The 20,082-nt window shown below is 39.2% G+C and overlaps 2 protein-coding genes across 8 annotated transcripts in view; one reads left to right on the top strand and one right to left on the bottom strand.

The window, feature by feature from the left end:
* The window catches only part of SNX14 (sorting nexin 14), a 59,292-nt gene extending 54,286 nt beyond the window's left edge, over positions 1-5,006 (top strand). For all 7 annotated transcript variants that reach the window (XM_031680246.2, XM_031680244.2, XM_031680245.2 and 4 more), the window contains 5 exons: positions 177-341; positions 529-624; positions 3,084-3,175; positions 3,857-3,913; positions 4,781-5,006. In XM_031680246.2, coding sequence (XP_031536106.1) covers positions 177-341; positions 529-624; positions 3,084-3,175; positions 3,857-3,913; positions 4,781-4,819 — 449 coding nt within the window. In that variant the 3' untranslated portion in view covers positions 4,820-5,006. The remainder of the gene's footprint in view (positions 1-176; positions 342-528; positions 625-3,083; positions 3,176-3,856; positions 3,914-4,780) is intronic.
* A 5,979-nt stretch (positions 5,007-10,985) lies between these two features.
* The window catches only part of NT5E (5'-nucleotidase ecto), a 47,280-nt gene continuing 38,183 nt past the window's right edge, over positions 10,986-20,082 (bottom strand). Inside the window, exons 6-9 of the mRNA XM_031680248.2 lie at positions 19,663-19,768; positions 18,662-18,811; positions 16,523-16,723; positions 10,986-11,421 (exon numbers count right to left, since the gene is read on the bottom strand). Coding sequence (XP_031536108.2) covers positions 11,258-11,421; positions 16,523-16,723; positions 18,662-18,811; positions 19,663-19,768 — 621 coding nt within the window. The 3' untranslated portion in view covers positions 10,986-11,257. The remainder of the gene's footprint in view (positions 11,422-16,522; positions 16,724-18,661; positions 18,812-19,662; positions 19,769-20,082) is intronic.

Raw genomic sequence — 20,082 nt, 5'->3', positions numbered from 1 at the left:
AAATTTCTTTAATTGAAGATACTTCTTTTCTAAGAATTCAATATATATAATTGGTCTTGAACATATTGAAATTACTAGTGTTTACAAATAAAATATTGACCATTTGTGCTTTTTGTATTGGAAAATGTTCAGATATCTTTTTACCTTAACAAAGTGTTCCATGTGATCCTTCCCAGGAAGGGTGGTTTTCCAAGTTCCTGACTGGCTTCATCATCTCTTAATGGGAACTCGAATCCTCTTTAAAAACACCCTGGAAATGTACACCGACTATTATCTTCATTGTAAACTAGAACAGCTGTTTCAGGAGCACCGTTTGGTCTCACTCATAACACTTCTTAGAGGTTAGTATTTTCTCATGTATTTTCTCATGTTTCTTTCATGTTTTGTGTTCTCTTAATGATTTGAATTGGATCTGAAAGAGTGAGAAGTTTTGTTTTTCTTTGGTTTATTAGTTTTTCTACCACGAGGAAATACCTTGCATATAATAGGTGTAAATTCCAGCAGATGTTTCTTTTTGTCTCTTTTTAGATGCTGTATTCTGTGAAAACACTGAACCTCGCTCTCTCCAAGATAAGCAAAAACGAGCAAAACAGACTTTTGAAGAAATGATGAATTACATTCCAGGTGTAATATTTAAAAAGTTGTTTAATATCGATTAGTATTCCTTTGAGGTCACAATGTATAATTATTGAGGCTAATTTTTACTGTGAGTTTTTAATCTTAGAAATAGTTATATAAGAACTGATTAAAATTAACTCATTAGTTAATAAAATTTGGTTTTTATGGTGTTTGCACTGAGGACTTTAAGACAAGACTGTTTCTACTCACATAATAGTTAGATTCAACAGTAGCTCAGAATCAGAATGATTAAAGTGATGTGTTTGTGGGACCATTGGAGTCCCGCTGCTCACTTCACCATGAGAAGAGCTCCACTGGTGTGTAGAAGATCATAATTCAGTCATTCATTTCAAGTTTATTGAGCACCTTCTATGTGCCAGGCACAATGTAGAGTGCAAGGGATATAAAAATAGTACTTGGGTAGCTCAGTCTGGCAGGAAGACAGACATGCAGACAAAACATACCTGTGACAACACAGGCATGTTCAAGTTACACAGTATCTCAAAGGAGGAGGGTGATCACTTCTGCTGTGAAGGAAGTAGGCTTGGACCACTAAGTAAATGAATGATAGCAATCTCTTACTGAGATGGGAGCTATGAGGAAAAAACATCGAGGGGTCAAAGTAGAGGTTACTCAGCTTGGGACATTTTGCATGTGAAGAGCCTATACACTGTGGGAGGACATGTCTAGTAAGCAATTAGATATCTAGGTTTGGAAACTAGAGGAGAGATGGTGTCGGGTAGAGAGATGGGAGTCATGTGAGTGGGTCGGCATGCCCAGGGAGAAAATACAGAGTAAGAATGGAAGAGGGCTTTGGAGAATTCCTTGGTACCTTAGAGAAGTCTCATCATTGAAAAGTGAATCTCAGAATGGTCCTCCTGCTCTACGTGAAGACAGTTAAGTTAAATCCCTGGTCTGAATGTGAAAGGGAACAAAAGCTGTTTTTGAGTAAATCTTCTGTAGGTACACAATGAAGTCATTTCTGTCCTGTTTTGTACTATAGTGGCCTTCAGCATTCATGGAAGGTTTTAACAGTCTTAGTTTTGATATTCAGAATCACGTGGAAAGCCAGTGAATGTAATAATTTGTTATTTTGCTCAGGCATGAATTTGAATCACATCTGCTTCAAGACTTCCATTTAGAAAGAAGTAACTAGTGAGGAAGCTTAACATGCCTTTCTGTTGTCCTCTCCTTGTTTCTTCCTTAGCGACCCCTGAAGGATCTGAAAGGATCACTTATTTTTGTCCATTACGCTTCATGCATATTAATTGGGAAATTCTATGCAGTATTGGTGAACTGGAGGATTCACACAGATGCACATTAGGCCACATATCTTGAAAATATCAAGAATCTACTATGCTTATTACAAATTAAACTCTTAGGGTTAGACTTGCCTCATATAAGCAAACATAAAATGAGAATTTTCCATGAATAGCATTAAGAGTTTCATTATGATTGGGTGTTGGGGGAAAGACAAGTATTTGAGCACCTTGTTTACTTAAGATACTTTTCTTTTCCTGCTTAGAGGAAAATATCCAGCAGAGATTTTAATAAGGACTGATTCTCTGTGGTAACAGGAATGATTCATAACAGTCAAACATGAATTGGAACTTTTGGGACCCTAAATTAGTATTTAAACATTTCCCCCAAAGATTGTTCTGTAAGATGGTTTATAATTAGTAATCATGCAAAAAGTACAGAAATAAACTGGTCATATTCACTGAAGAGAGTCTATGTTCACCATAAAATTAGACTTTTAAAAATATTAAGATACCTGAACGTTATGAAAATAAATAGAGCAAAATGTAGACACCATCCTGTCCCCACTGTGCAGAAGGAGCCCTGTGCTCCAGTTTGGTGTTAATCCTCACGGACAGTTTTTATACATTTCTATATGTGTGTGTACAAATGTACATACATAATTTTAGAGTTTCCTTTTTTTTAATTGCGGTGTAGTCAGTTACAATGTGTCAATTTCTGGTGTACAGCATAATGTGCCAGTCATGCATATGTATACATATATTCATTTTCTTATTCTTTTTCATTAAGAGTTATTACAAGATACTGAATATAGTTCCCTGTGCTATATAGAAGAAATTTGTTTTATAGGTTTTTATTTTGTTTTCCTTGAATGAATAATAAAATATGTATTATTTCCCAACTGTCTTTTATCACTTAATAGTATAAACCGATTTCTTTACTGCAGTAGTCCCCAGAGCCTGCAGTGTGGTTTTCCTTCGTGCACTGTGAATCTCCAAAAGGATACACGATGCTGCATTTGTCAGCTTGACAACAGAACCCTTTTTTTCCAAGAGCCTCTTGCGGAAACAATTGGTTTAGGAAATGCTGATTTATAGTTTTTGCATAAAACCGGGGAAATGGGGTAGAGATTTTGCTTTATGATTCAGTCAGTAATGAGTCACTTTATAATATAAAATTGTTTCACATGTGTCTTTCTTGTTTAGATCTGATAGTCAAATGTATTGGTGAAGAAGCCAAGTATGAAAGCATCAGACTTCTGTTTGATGGTTTACAGCAGCCGGTTCTCAACAAGCAGGTAAAATTCATTAAAGCAGGTGGACTAGTGTTGGCTGGGTTTGTTGAATGACACAGTAGGGTGTCTGGTATGTTATTCTACTATGAAGTGATGCTTTACTAAATCAAGGCAATGTAATTCAAACATTCAGTAGAAAAAAGTGTGTTTTATTTGTTAACTCTTTTTGCTGATTACCTTTTTTTTCCCTTTACAATATGAATTGTTTTGGTTAAAAATAAATACATATTCATTGTAGAAAATTTGGCATATACTGAAAACTCATGAAATAAAGTAACAGTCTAAACAAGAATTCCATCATTCAGATTACATAGAATAACCACAGTTAACATTTTACTGTTCATACTCTGTACATATTGTGTTGAGATCTTACTATAGTTACAGTTTTGTACCCTGCTTGTTTCCTTAAAACTGTTATTACACATAAAATATTTAACACAACATGAATTATGAGGCACAATAATAAAATGTCTCCAGGTGGATACAGATGTATCTAACACTCACCTTTAGAATAGAACATTATGGATACTACTGAAGCTAATTTTGTGCTCATTTTATATTGTCAGTTTCATTCTCTGCCTTCTCCTTTAGAGATAACCATAGTCCTGAATTTTGTGTTTATCATTTCTTTGGGGTTTTTTTGTCCTTAATGCCTTAAAAATAATTTTCTTTTTGGTGCTTTAGCTGACTTACGTTTTATTGGACATTGTGATACAAGAACTGTTTCCAGAGCTCAGTAAGGTAACTGAAAAGCAGCAGTTTTATTCTTTATGTTTTTAATGGTATACTGACGTGTATTTAAATTAGGGACACAAAAATTAAGGAAATACTTGTGTTTCTGATCATTTTAAAAGTGAACAACCTTAACAAATCGCTCTTTATGTATGTATTTTAGTTCAACATGCTCAAACACAGTGGATTTTGGGAGATAGGAACTTAATCCTCCCTTGATCTCCTCCCTCCCTAATTACAAGCAGAGAGGGACATTATACCCTGCGGAGTCTTCCTGGGGGAGGTGCGGGTTTCCGTCCTAGCAGTAGAATGGGCCGAGCTCTGCAGGCTGTTACCTGCAACACTGAATGCTGTGTAAGTCAGATTTGAGTATTTTTGAAGCAGTTGAGTTTATATTAACCCAGGAGCACAAAATGAATTGGAATTGGAGGATGGTAGTATTATTACTGTATTGAATCTTGAGGATTTTGAGTTTTGAGCATTGCTTTTTACTGTTTTTATTTTTTGACTAATCCCTTTGGTCAGATGAAATAACTATTCTTCAAGGTTGTGATACAGCAATGAAATGTCAGTTTCATAGAGGAAACTAGATTTAAATACAAGTTTTCATGTTACAGCAATATTAAATTATACTGGAACAGGGTGGCGGTTATGGACATTTTGTGTTCAACTTACATGGGAATCAGTATCAAGAAAGCTTCAGTTCTCTGAGACTTAGGCCAGCTGATTTCTTGTGGGTTTTTAAGAGATATATATATATATATGTATATATGTCTTAGGTTAGAATTTTTATACACTGGAACTGTTAAGCAATTCACAAATGAACTCTGGTTTTTTTTTTTAATCTTCTATTAAACAGATTTATTTTTACTTTAGGTACAAAAGGAAGTTACCTCTGTGACGTCCTGGATATAAAAAACATTTGGATTTGGGTTTGAATAACCAGTTGAAATTTCTGTTGTGCTAGGGTAGTAGACATGTACTTTTTTTTCTTTTACTTTTGTATATTTTGTATATATCATGTAATTCAGTGTCTGAAATTTTGGGTTTTTGTTTTGTTTTAATAAAGACTAACAGACTTAATAATAATGATTAAAGGTGATTGGGTCTCATAGCCTTTCATTTTGCTTCTGTTATCCAAATTTTATTAGACATACATCACTTGTTATTGGTGTTTTTTAAAGAGATAATTCATAGTCTCCTTGGGGCAAATAGATAAGACTGATAACGTTTGTATTGTATCACTTTGAAAACAATTAGGTCTCATGTAGAGAAACAGAAGTAAGATCTGATTTGCTTTCTTAGAGTTAATACATTTTAGTAGATTCCCTCCCTACCCCTTTTCATTTTTCTACATAGTGAACTGTGTGTCTGTAAGGAAGAGATTCTTTATGAGTTTTTCATAACAAACAAGGATTTCTCCTTACTCTTGCTGGATGATTGACAGGTTATATATAGCTGTTTTGGGTGTGAAAACAGTACTTAAAAGATATTTGTGGTTGTGTGGTTGCAGCTACATTTCACTGAATGTATGTAACTATATTCCAAAGCTTACATAAAAGTTTAGTCAAGTAGATTTTTGGTTTACATTGTCTCTCCAAAAGAAAAATATGAATTAAGTGTATTCATTTAGGAAAGTTAACTTAAATGATTATCTTTGAAGTTTGAGTGTTTAGAACTCTACTTATAATTCCTTCCCCTGCTGTGCTTTTCTCCTTGAAACACATTTGTCTGTCAAGATTGGCCATTTTGTGTTTGGATATTGGCTGCAGTGTTCATTCAGAGTATATTTACTGAGTTTCAGCCATGTAGCAGGCACTGATAATGCAGGAACTCTAAATATAATTTGGAAAACTAACCCATTTAATGATACCATTCACTTATTTTTTTCCCAAGGTTTTAAAAAATAGTCGTTAGGTATTATAAATTTTTGTGAAGGTTTTGTCAGTAGTTCTATTTATCTTTTTAATTGCTTAAAAATTCTAGAATATGTATGAGTTTCCGTGAATCAGTGCTTTAATACAAAGCCTTAAACATTTTACTGGTTTCTCAGGGACAGGTGGCAAATCAATCAGGCTAACTCTTTACATTTAAATCCATAGCATTTTGAATATTATTTAAAATGTCATGGTGACCTGGAAAAATAAAATATTTTATAGCCCTTTTTATGCCATCCTCACCTACTTTCCTATAATTTTTGGTATTTTATTTATTTAGATGAGAAAAGAGTTATGAGTGTATCAGTCAGCCAAGGCTGCCATAATAAAATACCATAGATGGGGTGACTTAACAGAAATTTGTTTCTCTCAGTTCTGGAGACTGCTAAGTCCAAGATCAAGGTGCCTGCAAGGTAGTTGCATTCTGAGACCTCTTCCCTTTGCTTGTAGGAGGCTGTCTTTTTTCACCGTGTGCCCACATGACCTCTTTGTGCAGGCAAGGAAAGAAAGAGGGAAGGAGATATTTCTCTGACTTCTTCTTCGTATAAGGCCATAAGCTATTGGATTAGGCCTTAGAACCTCATTTAACCTTAGTTACCTCATAAAGGCCTCATCTCCAAATATAGTCGTATTAGGGTTTAGGGTTTAAACATACGAATTTTAGGAGGACATATTTAAATCCATAGCAGTGTGTGAGCTCTATTTAAAGAAAATGTGATGTATGAAAATTTACACATACAAAATTAGTCGTTCACATTATAAAAGGGAAGGGAACTAGATGCAGTCTCTGTTGGTCAGGCATTTTATACATTTCATCGTCCATCACAGTAATTGTGAGTTGGTATTATTCCTATTTTATAGGTGAGGATATTGAAGCTAGAGAATGGTGAAATTGGAATTCAAACTTAGATCTGTCGCTAGTCTTCATGTTCTTGTCAGTATTACCCCATAAAAGGAGCTTTTATTTCCAAAAGTGGTCACTTTGGATCCCTCTGGTGTATTTCAAATATTTTACTTTGAACATTCCTTTCTATCCATCTTTATGTGTGTCCTCTAGTGCATGAGCTTCACACCTGGAAATGTGTTTATAGAAATAACTATCATTGTTTCTGGTTGGGGTGGTTCTATGAAATTAAATAGATGGAAGACACTTTGAAATTTATGAAGGACATTGTAAGTTTGTATTATAAGTATAATCATTTAGTTATAGATATCAGAAAAGTCTGAGAAATGGTTGAAAGCACTTAAATTTTCATTTATTGACTTACTGAAAACCATTAGATTTTATAGTAGAAATATAAACAGAAGTCTAATTTGCCACTGTTCTTTGCAGACTGTGTAATGATATATACACAAGTTGTAGTTTCAGATTTGGTCAACACTAGAATAAAATGACTGACTGAATGAAGGAATGAACAAACAAGTAAGTCTTGCAGGTCAGAATGTGTTCTCTTTTATGTATCCAGTATTCTTTTTCAACAGTGCTAGATACATGAGGTGAAATCTTTAACCTGAGGCTGATAGCCCCTAGAAGACTGTTAAATCCAGTCAAAAATAGCTTTTTTATTTCACTGTGTCTTGTTAATTTGATGTTTTTTAAATGTATGGATTTCCTTACTTTATCTGTATAGATCTGAAAAGCAATCAACATCAAATTAAAAATTTTGAGCTCAAATTTGATTAACTATATTTATTTTTCTTTATAAACTAATACCAACATATCTTAGGGTCTGACTTCATTACTGATATGCTCACAGATTATTTAATGATTAAATTACCAAAAAACCCCAAAACAAGCCCCAACCCTGTGGTGTTATTTACTTCTAGCATCTTTTTGCCTTTCATAAAAATCTAGGTATCACATGTGAATGTACATTGTTGGAGAGGAAGAACTCGGTATAGTTTTCAAGACGGACACAGAAGGTAGTGTTTTTCTTTTTAACATCATTTCATATTTATTTGTTGTACTAGAAAATTCTTGGAGTATTCATTTCTCATTTTCGATGTTCCAGAATTGGAACATCTTTATTTGGAGGAATTCCAAGGTAATTGGGGAGAGTGCATTGATGTACACTATGGAAGCCAAGCGCTGGAGTTAAATCCCCACTCAGCCTTCTTTTATCTTTATGAAGGACAATTTAGGCCTGAACCAGGCTCTGCCTGTTACTTGCTCCCATCTGATTGGGGTCTGCGGGACAGTCAGAAGCCCTCGCGGGTGTACCTGTGGTGGAGGTGAACCCAGCAGCACTAGGGCGGTGTATGAAGGCCGTGCTTGTGGCAGGATTTTAGCCATGCCTCACGTTCCTTGCTTGCTCTCCATTTTCTAGGCCTGGCTCTCCATGCCTCTAGATGATTCTGGGAACTAGCTCACATCCTTCCAGTATGTCTCTGCTTACAGACTTTTTTGTAAAGTTTTCATGAAGTATTTCATTTAAAAGTGGTTCTTAGAGGGCTCAGTACTACTTACTAGAGAGTTGAGATCTCCTAGCTTGTTTCAGAAGTGTAAAGTGCCTCCTTTGGACAGCACTAGTTAGGAAAACTGTCCCTTTTGATTTGCTGTAGTTGAACCAGATCAGTTTCTAAGATGTGTTCTATTTTACTAGTACAATAGTAACAACATTTATAACCTTTCATTTGTAAGGTTGCCTCAGGGCTGTCCCGGCTGATTATGTAGGTCATTCGGGGGACTGTTACGGGTTGAATTGTGTCCCCTAAAAAGGATGTTGACGTCCTGTGGCAGAACTTTAGTCCCAACCCCCAGTACCTGTGAATGTGACTTTATTTGGGATTTTACAGATGATTCAAACGAAGTCATTAGGGTGGGCCTGATCCAGTATGACTGTGTCTTTATAAAAAGGGGAAATCTGGACCCAGAGACAGACAAGTCAGAGGGAAAAGGATGTAAAAATATGAGGAGAATACCACCTACGAGGTAAGGAATGTCTGAGGCTACCAGAGCTAGGAGGAGGCCTGGAACAGATTCTCCCTCCTGGCCCTCAGAAGGAACCAGTCCTGCCAACTTGATCTCAGACTTCTAGCCCCCTGAACCACGAGATGATGAGTTTCTGCTGTTTAAGCCACCCAGTTTGTAGCACTCTGTTACAACAGCCCCCGGAAGGTACATGTGGGAATGGTACTGATTTTAGCAAGCCAAGCCATATATCCATGGGGCCACGTACTCCCTGAGGGGTCTTACTCTGTGCTGTAAACTGCTGAAGGCAGCACTGCCACCAAGTGGATTTAATGTGTCTGATTGATCAAAGTGTGACAGCTGGACTGTTGCTTCATCAGTATTAACTGAGGAAGATTCTTAGATGCACAGCCAGTTCAGATAAATTAATGAAAATCCCTAACACTGTATAACTTGAGCATTTTTATTTTTAGGAAATGATTACTGGCTTCAAAACAGATTCTATACATAAAAGCCATAAAATTTAGTAGCCTTACTTCAAATATCCTTTGTTTACTGTTCTTTCCTACCTAAAACTTGCATGCATTTTTAGTCTCAGTTTTTGGGTGAGAAGGGGGATATGGAGGGTAACCAGATGGCAAGGGGCTTATAATACCAGTGATAAACTGTCAACGAGTTTCCCTTCAGTCATTGTCTTGGGGTGTAGGCATTTGCTTGAGAGAAGAAATAACTACCAAAGAGAAAGAGCATATTTTCAATTTTATTGTTTGGAACTTAAAATTGCCAAGTGTTTTTAGGTCATGTTGTAAACCACTGCAAAATACGTGCACACATATTTAGAAAACTTACAGAAATGTTCTCTAAAAATTTGTGCTTCAATAGGATTTACCCTGTTTTACTGGCCAAGCATAAAAACATATACCCCAAATGCAGTCTTACTGACATTTGCTTCTTACAGTCTTACTGACATTTGTTGATTGACAGCCAGTCTGTATATGCATAGAACCTAGGGCATTATTTTACTGCAACATCCTTTATAAACAGGCTGTGAAATTTTAAAGTATATTTTGTATCAAGGGTACATAATATTTGTAAACATTAAAAAACAAACTTACCCCCTCTTCAAACCTTTAGCTGCTGTTTGCTCACTATTTTTTAGGGTGAGGCTCCCATTATTTGTTGAATCACTCACACAGTGATGGGCAGGCTCACATGGTCCCACAGGTATTTGTTCTTTGTGCATAGATCATTTATTGCATCAGTCTGGGTATTTCCTGAGCACCCAGAGGGGCCCACTCTCAGGCAAAAGTCCTCTTATCTTGAGGATGACTTAGCATGACTGATTGTTCAGATTTGGAGGCAGAGCTGATTTCAGACTTACATATACCATTAAGAAAAAACTCAACCTTGTCTCCCCTCTGGATTTGCCATAACTGGGGGAGGGGGTGGAGTCAGCGTGTGTGTCTGGACTAAGTACAGCACTGGCATCTTGCTGGGGAGAGACAGGTGCAGGTTTAGAATTACCCCTTCTCATGACACCTTCACCTTAGGAAGGAGGGAGGAAGGAACACAGGGAGAACTGACAGAAGCCCATGCCAGGCACTCTGCTGCTGTTTCTTAGCAAGCATCTGTTTAACAAATCAGACGTACTGTAGGTTGGTTCTGGGTGTCCTGCTTCTCCCGCCCTTTCTCCCTGCCCCTTGACTGCCTTTTGCAGCTTCTGGCTTCTCCCATTAATCCTCTGCACCATTTGTCCTCTGACTCATCAAAGGCACATGGGTGGTGCAAGAGAGAATGTCACCCATGTCTGTTAAACTTGCTACAACAGCCCGAGCTAAAAAGGAAACAAATAGAGACTAGGAATACAGCAGAGGCTTGTCACCCATGAGTTTGGGACTACCGATAGTTATGAAGCCAGGAGACCATTAGTGTCATTCTGAACATTTCCTGCATATAGTTGAAAGGGTGCTGGACTGAGTTCAGAAGGACTAGGTGCAGGTCTGGGATCAGTCCCTTTTAGCTGTATGGCTTTGAACAAGTCAACTGTTTCTGAGCTTCCGTTTCCTCATCTGTCAAATGAGAAGAACAATACCTGTCTTGCCTAGCAAAGAAAGTTATGGGCATCAAATAAGATAACGTGCTGAAAATGCCCATGTAAATGATAAAGTTCTATGTAAGCATACATTGTTTGTTGGATTAGAATGGATATAAAGGAAAAAAAGGATGTGGATGGTTTAAAATTGTTAATAAAATTTTATTAAAATTTACATACGTAAACTAAAGATGGTTGCCATTCTCCTCATAGGGTCCATTTTCACTTCTTTTCCTGTGTGTTCACTAAGTTGCTGATCCTGAGTTTTGATATCAGTGTCTTCATTTACAACCCTCTAAGCTCAGCTTCTGGGAGACTGCAAGGATGGTCTGCGTCATCATAAAACCAGTTCCTAAAAGGCAGACTGGAGCCTCACTTGAGAAAAAAATGCAGTTCCATTAATGGCAAGGAAGCTATTGGTATAAAACAATGATCACTGCCAAAACTGTAAGAAATATTAGAGAAAAACTTCCATGGCAATGACTTCCTGCAGAAAACTGGATCCGACCTTCAACTGCTGGATAAACTACTCTCATTTTTAAGATGTATCCAGAAACCACGCTGATGTCTTGGTCACCTAGGAAAACACGTATATTATTTTACCTACAGAAAAAATAACAATTAATAGTAAGGAGGAAAACGAATGTATTTTTCTAAAGTCCTTTGTAATTTTAAGAAGGAAGATATTACTTTCACAAGCAGAGATAAAGTGTCACAGAAGAAAAGAACAATGGTGATCATAAGTGCAAAGAATCTGATTGCTTTTTCATGTTCCAAGTGTGAAATGTGCTCATTGTCCAATACTGGATAATTGCAGGGGAAAAGAGTTGTCTCAGCTCTGAGATGACTCAAGAAAGGTTGCTGACATCACTGCCTCTGAACCAAATTGGAGCAAGGACATTAGGGAAGTAGGCTGAGGATCAGAGAATCAGTTAAGACGTAAAAGTGGCTTCTTTTTTTTCCTTGCCTGTTCAGGAATCATTTTCACTTAAGTGCTTGTGAGACAAAGGAGGTTTCAAATCCCAAAGGAAGGAGAACTGACAAATACTAATTCCCCATGAATTTTACTTAAAAAAATACCATTCTACAAATCATATATCTGATAAGGAGTTAATATCTAAAATATATAAAGGACTCATACAATTCAATAGCCAAAAAAAAAAAATCTGATTAAAAAATGGGCAGAGGATCTGAACATCTTTCTAAAGAAGACATACAGATGCCAACAGGCACACGAAAAGATGCATAACATCACTAATCATCAGGGAAATGCAAATCAAAATCACAATGAGATACCATCTCATACCTGTTAAGATGACTGTTAGCAAGAAGACAAGAAAAATCAAGTGTCAGTGAGGATGAAGAGAAAAGGGAACTCTTGTGCATTGGTGATGGGAATATAAATTGGTGCAGCCACTGTGGAAGACAGCATGGAGGTTCCTCAAGAAATTAAAACTAGAATTACCATATCTAAAGAAAATGAAAATACTAATTTGAAAAGATATATGCACCACGTGTTCACTGCAGCATTATTTACAGTAGCCAAGATAAGCAAACAGATGTCCATCAATGGATGAATAAAAAAGATTCCATACACAATGGAATACTACTAAGCCATAAAAAAGAATGGACTTGCCATTTGCAACAACATGGATGGAACCTTGAGGGCATTATGCTAAGTGAAATAATTCAAACAGAAAAACACCACATGATCTCACTTACATAGAAGTAGACAACAATAAAACCAAGCTAAGACAGAGAACAAATTGGTGGTTGCCAGAGGCAGGGGTAGGGTGAGGTGAAGGTTCAAAATGGGGTGAAGGGGGTCAAAAGGTTTTACAAATTTCCAGTTATAAATGGGTTCTTGGGGTGTAATATACAGCATAGTGACTATAGTTAACAATACAGTATTGTATATTTGAAAGTTGCTACAAGAATAGATCTGAAAAAACCTCATTATAAGAAAGAAAAATTTTGTTTGTAACCATGTAAGGTGACAGGTGTTAACTAGACTTTTGGTGGTGATCATTTTACAGTGATACAAATACCAAATCATCATGTTGTATACCTGAACTACTGAAAAACCAATGGGTCAATGATGAAATCAAACAAGACATTAAAAAATACTTTGAGACAAATGACAATGAGAAGACAATCACACAAAATCTGCGGATGCTGCAAAAGCAGTCCTAAGAGGGAAGTTCATAGTGATACAGGCCTTCCTCAAAAAAGAACAATAATCTCAAATAAACAACCTAACCTACCACCTAAAAGTGTTAGAAGAAGAGCAAACAAAACCTAAAGTCAGAAGGAAAGAAATAATAAAGATCAGGGAGGAGATTAAATAAAAGAGAGATTAAAAAAAAACAGAAAAAAATCAAACCAAGAGCTGGTTTTTTTAAAGAGTAAACAAAATTGACAAACCTTTGGCCAGGCTCATCAAGAAAAGAGGACAAATAAAATAAGAAAGGGAAATGGAGAAATTACAACCAACACTACAGAAATACAAAAGAAAAAAAAAAAACCATGAGAGAATACTGTGGACAACTATATGGCAACAAATTGGAGAACTTAGAAGAAATGAACAAGTTTCTAGAAATACACAGTCCAAGACTGAATCAAAAAGAAATAGATCATTTGAACAGACCGATCACTAGAAGTGAAATAGAATCAGCAATAACAAACCTCTCTGCAAACAGAAGTCCAGGACCAGATGGCCTCACTGGGGAATTCTACCATACAAAGAACTCACACCACTCCTTCTCAAACTCTTCCAGAAGACTGAAAAGGAGGGAGTACCCCCAAGCCCATTCTATGAAGCCACCATCACTCTGATACCAAAATCAAAGACGCTACCAAAACAGAAAATTATAGTCCCATATCATTGATGAATATAGATGCAAAAGTCTTCAACAAAATGTTAGCAAACAGAATCCAACAGCACATAAAGATCATACACCATGATCAAGTTGGATTCATCCCAGGGACACAAGGATGATTCAGCATATGCAGATCAATCAATGAGATATATACCACATCCACAGAAGAAAGGACAAAAATCACATGATCATCTCAATAGATGCAGAAAAAGCATTTGATAAAATTCAGCACCCATTTATGATAAAACCTTTTAGCAAAGAGGGTATAGAGGGAACATAATACAACATAATAAAAACTATTTATGAAAAACCCACAGCCAGCATAATCAATGGTGAAAAGTTGAATGCCTTCCCACTAAAATCTGGAACAAAACAAGGATGCCCACTCACCATATCTATCCAATGTAGTACTGGAAGTCCTAGCCACAGTAATCAGGCAAGAAAAAGAAATAAAAGGAATCCAAATTGGACGACAAGAGGTAAGATTGTCACTGTATGCAGATGACATGATACTATATATAGAAAACCCTAAAAGCTCCACTCGAAAAATACCATAGCTGATGAAAGAATTTGGCAGGGTAGCAGGATACAAGATTAACATACAGAAATCAGTTGCATTTCTTTATACTAACAATGAAATATCAGGAAGAGAAAGTAAAGAAACAATCCCTTTTAAAATTGCTCGAGAACAATAAAATACTTAGGAAAACATCTGACCAAGGAGGTCAAAGACTTCTATGTGGAGAACTACAAAACATTAAGGAAATTAAAGATGAGTTAAAGAAATGGAAAGATATCCCATGCTCTTGGATTGGAAGAATCAATATTGTTAAAATGGCCATACTACCCAAGGCAATTTACAGATTTAAAACGATCCCTATCCAGTTACCCAAGACATTTTTCACAGAACTGAAACAAATAATTCTAAATTTATATGGAATCACAAAAGACCTAGAATTGCCAAAGCAATACTGAAGAAAAAGAATGAAGCTGCAGGAATAACCCTCCTAGACTTCAGACAATACTACAGAGCTACAGTAATCAAAACAGCATGGTATTGGCACAAAAACAGACATATGGATCAATGGAACAGAGCAGACAGCCCAGATATAAATCCACAGACTTACGGTCGATTAATCTTTGACAAAGAAGGCATGAATATACAATGGAGAAAAGACAGTCTCTTCAGCAAGTGATGTTGGGAAAACTAGTCAGCTGCATGTAAATCAGTGAAGTTAGAACACTCCTTCACACCATATACAAAAATAAACTCAAAATGGCTTAAAGACTTAAATATAAGACAAGACACGATAAACCTAGAAGAAAACAATGGCAAAACATTCTCTGACATGAATCTTAGGATTGCTCTCCCAGGACAGTCTACCCAGGGAATAAAAATAAAAGCAAAAATAAATGGGACCTACTTATTAAACTTATAAGCTTCTGCACAGCAAAGGAAACCATAAGCAAAACAAAATGACAACCTATGGAATAGGAGAATATATTTGTAAATAATGTGACTGACAAAGGTTTACTTTCCAGAATATATAAACAGCTCATACAACTTAATAAAAAAAAACCAAACAACCCAATCCAAAAACAGGTAGAAGACTAAGCAAGCTATTCTCTAATGAAGACACAAATGGCCAATAGGCACATGAAAAAATGTTCAATATCACTAATTATCAGAGAAATATAAATCAAAACTACAATGAGGTATCACCTCACACCAGTCAGAATGGCCATCGTTAAATGCAGTCATTATGGAAAACAATATGGATTCCTCAAAACACTGACAGTAGACTTAACATATGATCCAGCAATCCCACTCCTGGGAACTCTAATTCAAAAAGATACATGCACCCCAGTGTTCATAGCTGCACTATATATACAATAGGCAAGAGATGGAAACAACCTAAATGTCCACTGACAGATGACTGGATAAAGAAGTTGTGGTATATTTACACAATGGAATACTACTCAGTGATAAAAAAGAATAAAATAATGCCATCTGCAGCAACATGGATGGACCTGGAGACTGTCATTCTAAGCAAAGTAAGCCAGAAAGAGAAAGAAAGTTACCGTATGATATCACTCATATGTGGAATCTAAAATAAAGGGAAGACACTAATGAATTCATCTAGAAAACAAATAGACACTGAGACTCAGTATACAATATTATAGTGACTGGGGGAAATGGGGGTGGGGTGGGAAGGGGTAAATTGGGAGTCAGGTTTGTAAATATTAACTACTATATATAAAAATAGATAAAAAAAATTTCTGTATGGCACAGGAACTGTATTCAATGTCTTGTAGTAACTTTCAATGAAAAAGAATATGAAAATGAATATATGTATATATGTGACTAACGTGCTGTACACCAGAAAATTGACACACTGTAACTGACTGTACTTCAATTAAGAAATTTAAAAAAAAAGGTTAGATGGTTTAATATGGTTTCTCACATACAACCTAAAGTGCTAGAGGTAAGGTTTTCCTATAAATGCAACAGTCGTTTAAACTTCACAATTTATATAGCTATTTATATGTACTTAAGAGTTTTAAAACACTTTTTATGCAAAAAGATGTTTTTTCCCTGGGCTTGGGTGGAGAGCTGGGGAGGGGCAGGGCAATATTCCCCCAGGTTGCATGCCTGTTTCCCAAAAACAAAGCTGTAAGGAGTCAGGGTGGATGTGGTTTCTGGCTTTGCCCTCCCAGCATCTGGCGGAGCTCCCTCTTGGGACCGGTTTAGTCTTGTGTACCTTTGGGACAGGGAGGGGAAGGGACACTTGTGCTTACCAGAGTCGTGTTTTAATGCTTCGTCTTTTATCATCTGGAACCCATCTCCACCGTTGGCGAGAAAGCTCGTCAGGATCACCTTATACACCTCATCCATCCTGAGCGGCTTGTAACTGGGCACACGACACTGGGTGCAGAGGACATCCAACTTGACCACTCTGTCCCCGGGTTTTCGGGAAAGATCGTACACCACGTGAATTCCTAGAAAAGAAATGAGTCTATGAATCCAAAGGGAAATCTCTGTTTTCTAAGAAAGGGATTTTGGTTCAAATCTGGATTTGAGGCACTGGGCTTAGTTTTCACTTAATTTGAACTTGAGCGAAACCTCAGCTAGAGCATTGAGGTGACACTGTAACTACCCTAAATTGGTTAGGTTTTTCTTTGAGTCCTTCTGGGAGGTCTGAGAACTCTTGGGAGGGAAATTGGCTCTGGCCCAGAATGGGCAGGGGTGACCCTGCATGGAGAAACCACACCTTTTAAAAACCCTGAATTAACTGGTCTAGCAACTTAGTAGGGAGAGAGAAATGAGAGGCGCAGAACGTCTGCTGCCATTTTGATGACTAATAAATGGTAATAATTCAGGCCTGGATGACTTTCACAAAACATACAACTACCCAGTACTGTGCTGGGGCATCAAACCCCCGCTGTTCCCTCTCGGCTCTCCTGGAAAATGCAGCGTGTCTGGGCTAGCAGGCAGGGTCCGCCACCCTCTGCAGCCTCTCGATCCCAGCGTGGGGGCGCTCTGCAGAGGGAAGGCTCAACAAAGCAATCACACCCCTCAAGTGGGGCCCACCATCTACCGTCTGAACAATGAGGCCAGGACAGGTGTCAGAGTCAAATAAGATTATTAATATTAAAGATTAATCCATTGGACTGTGGAATTAATTACTGAAGAAACATTTGAGAAGTCCCTGGCTACTCGGGAAGCATTTCTTTTCCTTCCATTTTCACTGCAGTCCCTGAGCTGGTTAGAGCAGGCAGAGAGCTAGATACGAGCAGAAAAAGGGGGACGCAGGCCAAATGGCAGGAATTGAGCAAAAAGGATGCAGGAATTGAGCAAAAAGGATACAGGAATCACTACATCATGTAAACAACAGGGGTTCCCGGCAGAGAAAGAAAAGCAGGAACCTCTAGGTGGATATGGAGTCACACATTTTGGGGTGACAAGTGGCCTGGAGGCAAAGTTGGGAAAAGGCAGGAACCTCCAGTGTCCAAATGTAACCTTTTGCTTATGCCCTTATTTCAATAAAATCAGCCTTGTAGATGAGAAGTACCCATCACGCACTGACACCGTGACACTTCCGATCCAGACTAAGGACAAATATCTCTCCTCCCTGCAGGAAGGCGGAGGTGGGATGAAAATCAGGGAATACGCCCCTCCCTAGTGAATAGTCCGTCCATTCACTTTTACACTCTGTGTATCCAACTTGCCAAAGAAACTCAGCAGCCGCTCACCTGAGCCTGCCCGCTCTCCCTTTGAGAGAGTACTGTCCATCCCTTAATAACCCCCCACTTTACTTTCCTAACCTCTGCATCCCATCTCTGAATTCTTTCTACGATGGTACAAGAACGCAGTCATCAGCAACAAGATAAGGGAGGTTTTCTGATGGTCCTCGTGATGTGGAGGACTTGCCCCGGGTCACAGTGGAACCAGAACCAGGGGTTCTACCGTCTCATCCAAGCTGCCCTCCCAGAGATTTTATCCTTGTTAATACCACTGGACACTGCCTTCCTTTGAACCCCTGCCTGGTTCCAGGAAACTGCAAATAGAACAGAAAGGGGTTTGGGGGTTTTTGTTTTTGTTTTTGTTTTTTAAACAAAGAATACTGAATTTTAAATCACTAAGATTTTAAGGGAAACTAGGCTGCAAGGCAGCTGCTTGCTTAGAGTTTGGACAGCCAGCTCCTGCAGAGGACCATCTGATGTCCCTATCAGACTTGGCAAATACTGCTCCTGGTCGGGGCCCTGTGGCTTTGACCCCGCCCTAGTCTCAGTGGTCTGGGAGTCCACAGCCATTGAAAGACACTGCATTGGTGTTGGGTGTGTGAAAATCCAAACAAACCTGGCCAGGTGGTCCCGGTGAGGGGGGAGCTAAGCCAACCAGCAGGAAACTCCTCCTCACCTTGGAAGGTGACTTACCGCCCACCTGCAGGAACTCCCCAGTGGACTGGCCGTAGCGGTACACGCTGTGCTCAAAGGCCTTCTTCAGGGTGGAGCCTTTTAATTGCACCAGGTCAAAGGTGCCTCCAAAGGGCAACACGGCAGCCAGGTTCTCCCAGGTAATGGTGCCTGAGCGGGGGTCATGGATGAGGCAAGAAGGAAAACAGCTTGAGAACAAACTCACCCCAAGACCAGCGTCTAGGGCTGCTGGAGGAGGTGAGGGGGCCACAGGGAGGCTGCTGGGACCACACAGCTGCGTCTGGGTGTTCCTGACACCGCGGGGGAGCACAGATCGAGAGGCCTCCGGCCGTGCCCTCCACCACTGGGCAAGACGGCGGGAACTTCTAACTGGCTCTGGCTCCAGGCAGCTGTCTTCTGTCCAGGGTCTCCAGCTTGAGGCTGGGTCTGCAGCAGGTGTGAGCACCGCTCAGCTCCTCCAGACAGGCAGCGTGTCCCTGCCGCCTGTCCCCGTGTGACAACGAGAGGAGCCTGGGGCTTACACAGAGTGCCTGGTTTTGACCGTGTCAGGGAAGACCACAAGAGGGTCTTGAATATCTGCCTAGTTGGTTTGCTTTCCCATACGGTGTCATCCTGGCTACCCATAAACGCACTAATATCCAGTGTATGTTTTTGCCTGCATATCAGATTGGCAATTCTGTCCTCCTCTTTCCAGCTATCAAGGAGGAGGCTGTCGATATTTTGCATAAATCAGCAGCAATTAGTGTTTCGCTTTGTGAGTCAGAAGTTTAGCAAAAGCCCGGTTCCACTAACCCTGGCTGCAGCCTCGGTGTGCGAACATGTCCGAGAGCACACAAGCGTGAGTGTGCCCTTCATGGGGCGGGGCGTGGACCTGAGTGGCAGTTACACCCCAACCGAAGGGCCTGGCACTGCGGTGGGTGGCGGGCAGCAGAGACGAGCTGCGGCTGCCCGAGGGCGAGGGCAGCCCCTGCCTGGGCCCTGTGCCGGGCCGGGGGGCTCACCGTTGTTCCGCTCGTCGATGGGAGACCGAATGCCACCTCCATTCATAATGCACATGGACACGTGGTTCCAGGACATCTCATCGGTGTGTCTGAGGTTGTTGTTAATCTGCAACAGGAGCATCAGTTCACGTTATTCCGGGCCTTCTTCTTCGGCTCAGTTCCAGGAATCTGCGCAGCTCTACTGAGGATGTAAAGCTGCTTCTCCCCTGCTCCTGTGGGCCCAGAGCTTTCTCAAGTACAACTTGTCAGAGCTAGACTTATACTCTGAGAAGCAACAACTAAGATACTGTGACCAGTCGCATGTCAGATTCTGAGGAGCCAGCAGCTCTGGGCCCCTCCCTGGAGACCCCTACACTCCTCCGCCAGCGGGCCCGATCAGAGCCGGCTCCTGGGGTGGGAGGACCGGGCCCGTACAGACCA

Source organism: Vicugna pacos, chromosome 8, assembly GCF_048564905.1.
Source record: "Vicugna pacos chromosome 8, VicPac4, whole genome shotgun sequence".
NCBI classification, from domain to species: Eukaryota; Metazoa; Chordata; class Mammalia; order Artiodactyla; family Camelidae; genus Vicugna; species Vicugna pacos.
The sequence above is the reverse complement of the archived record's forward strand: the minus strand, read 5'-3'. Positions and strand labels throughout refer to the sequence as shown.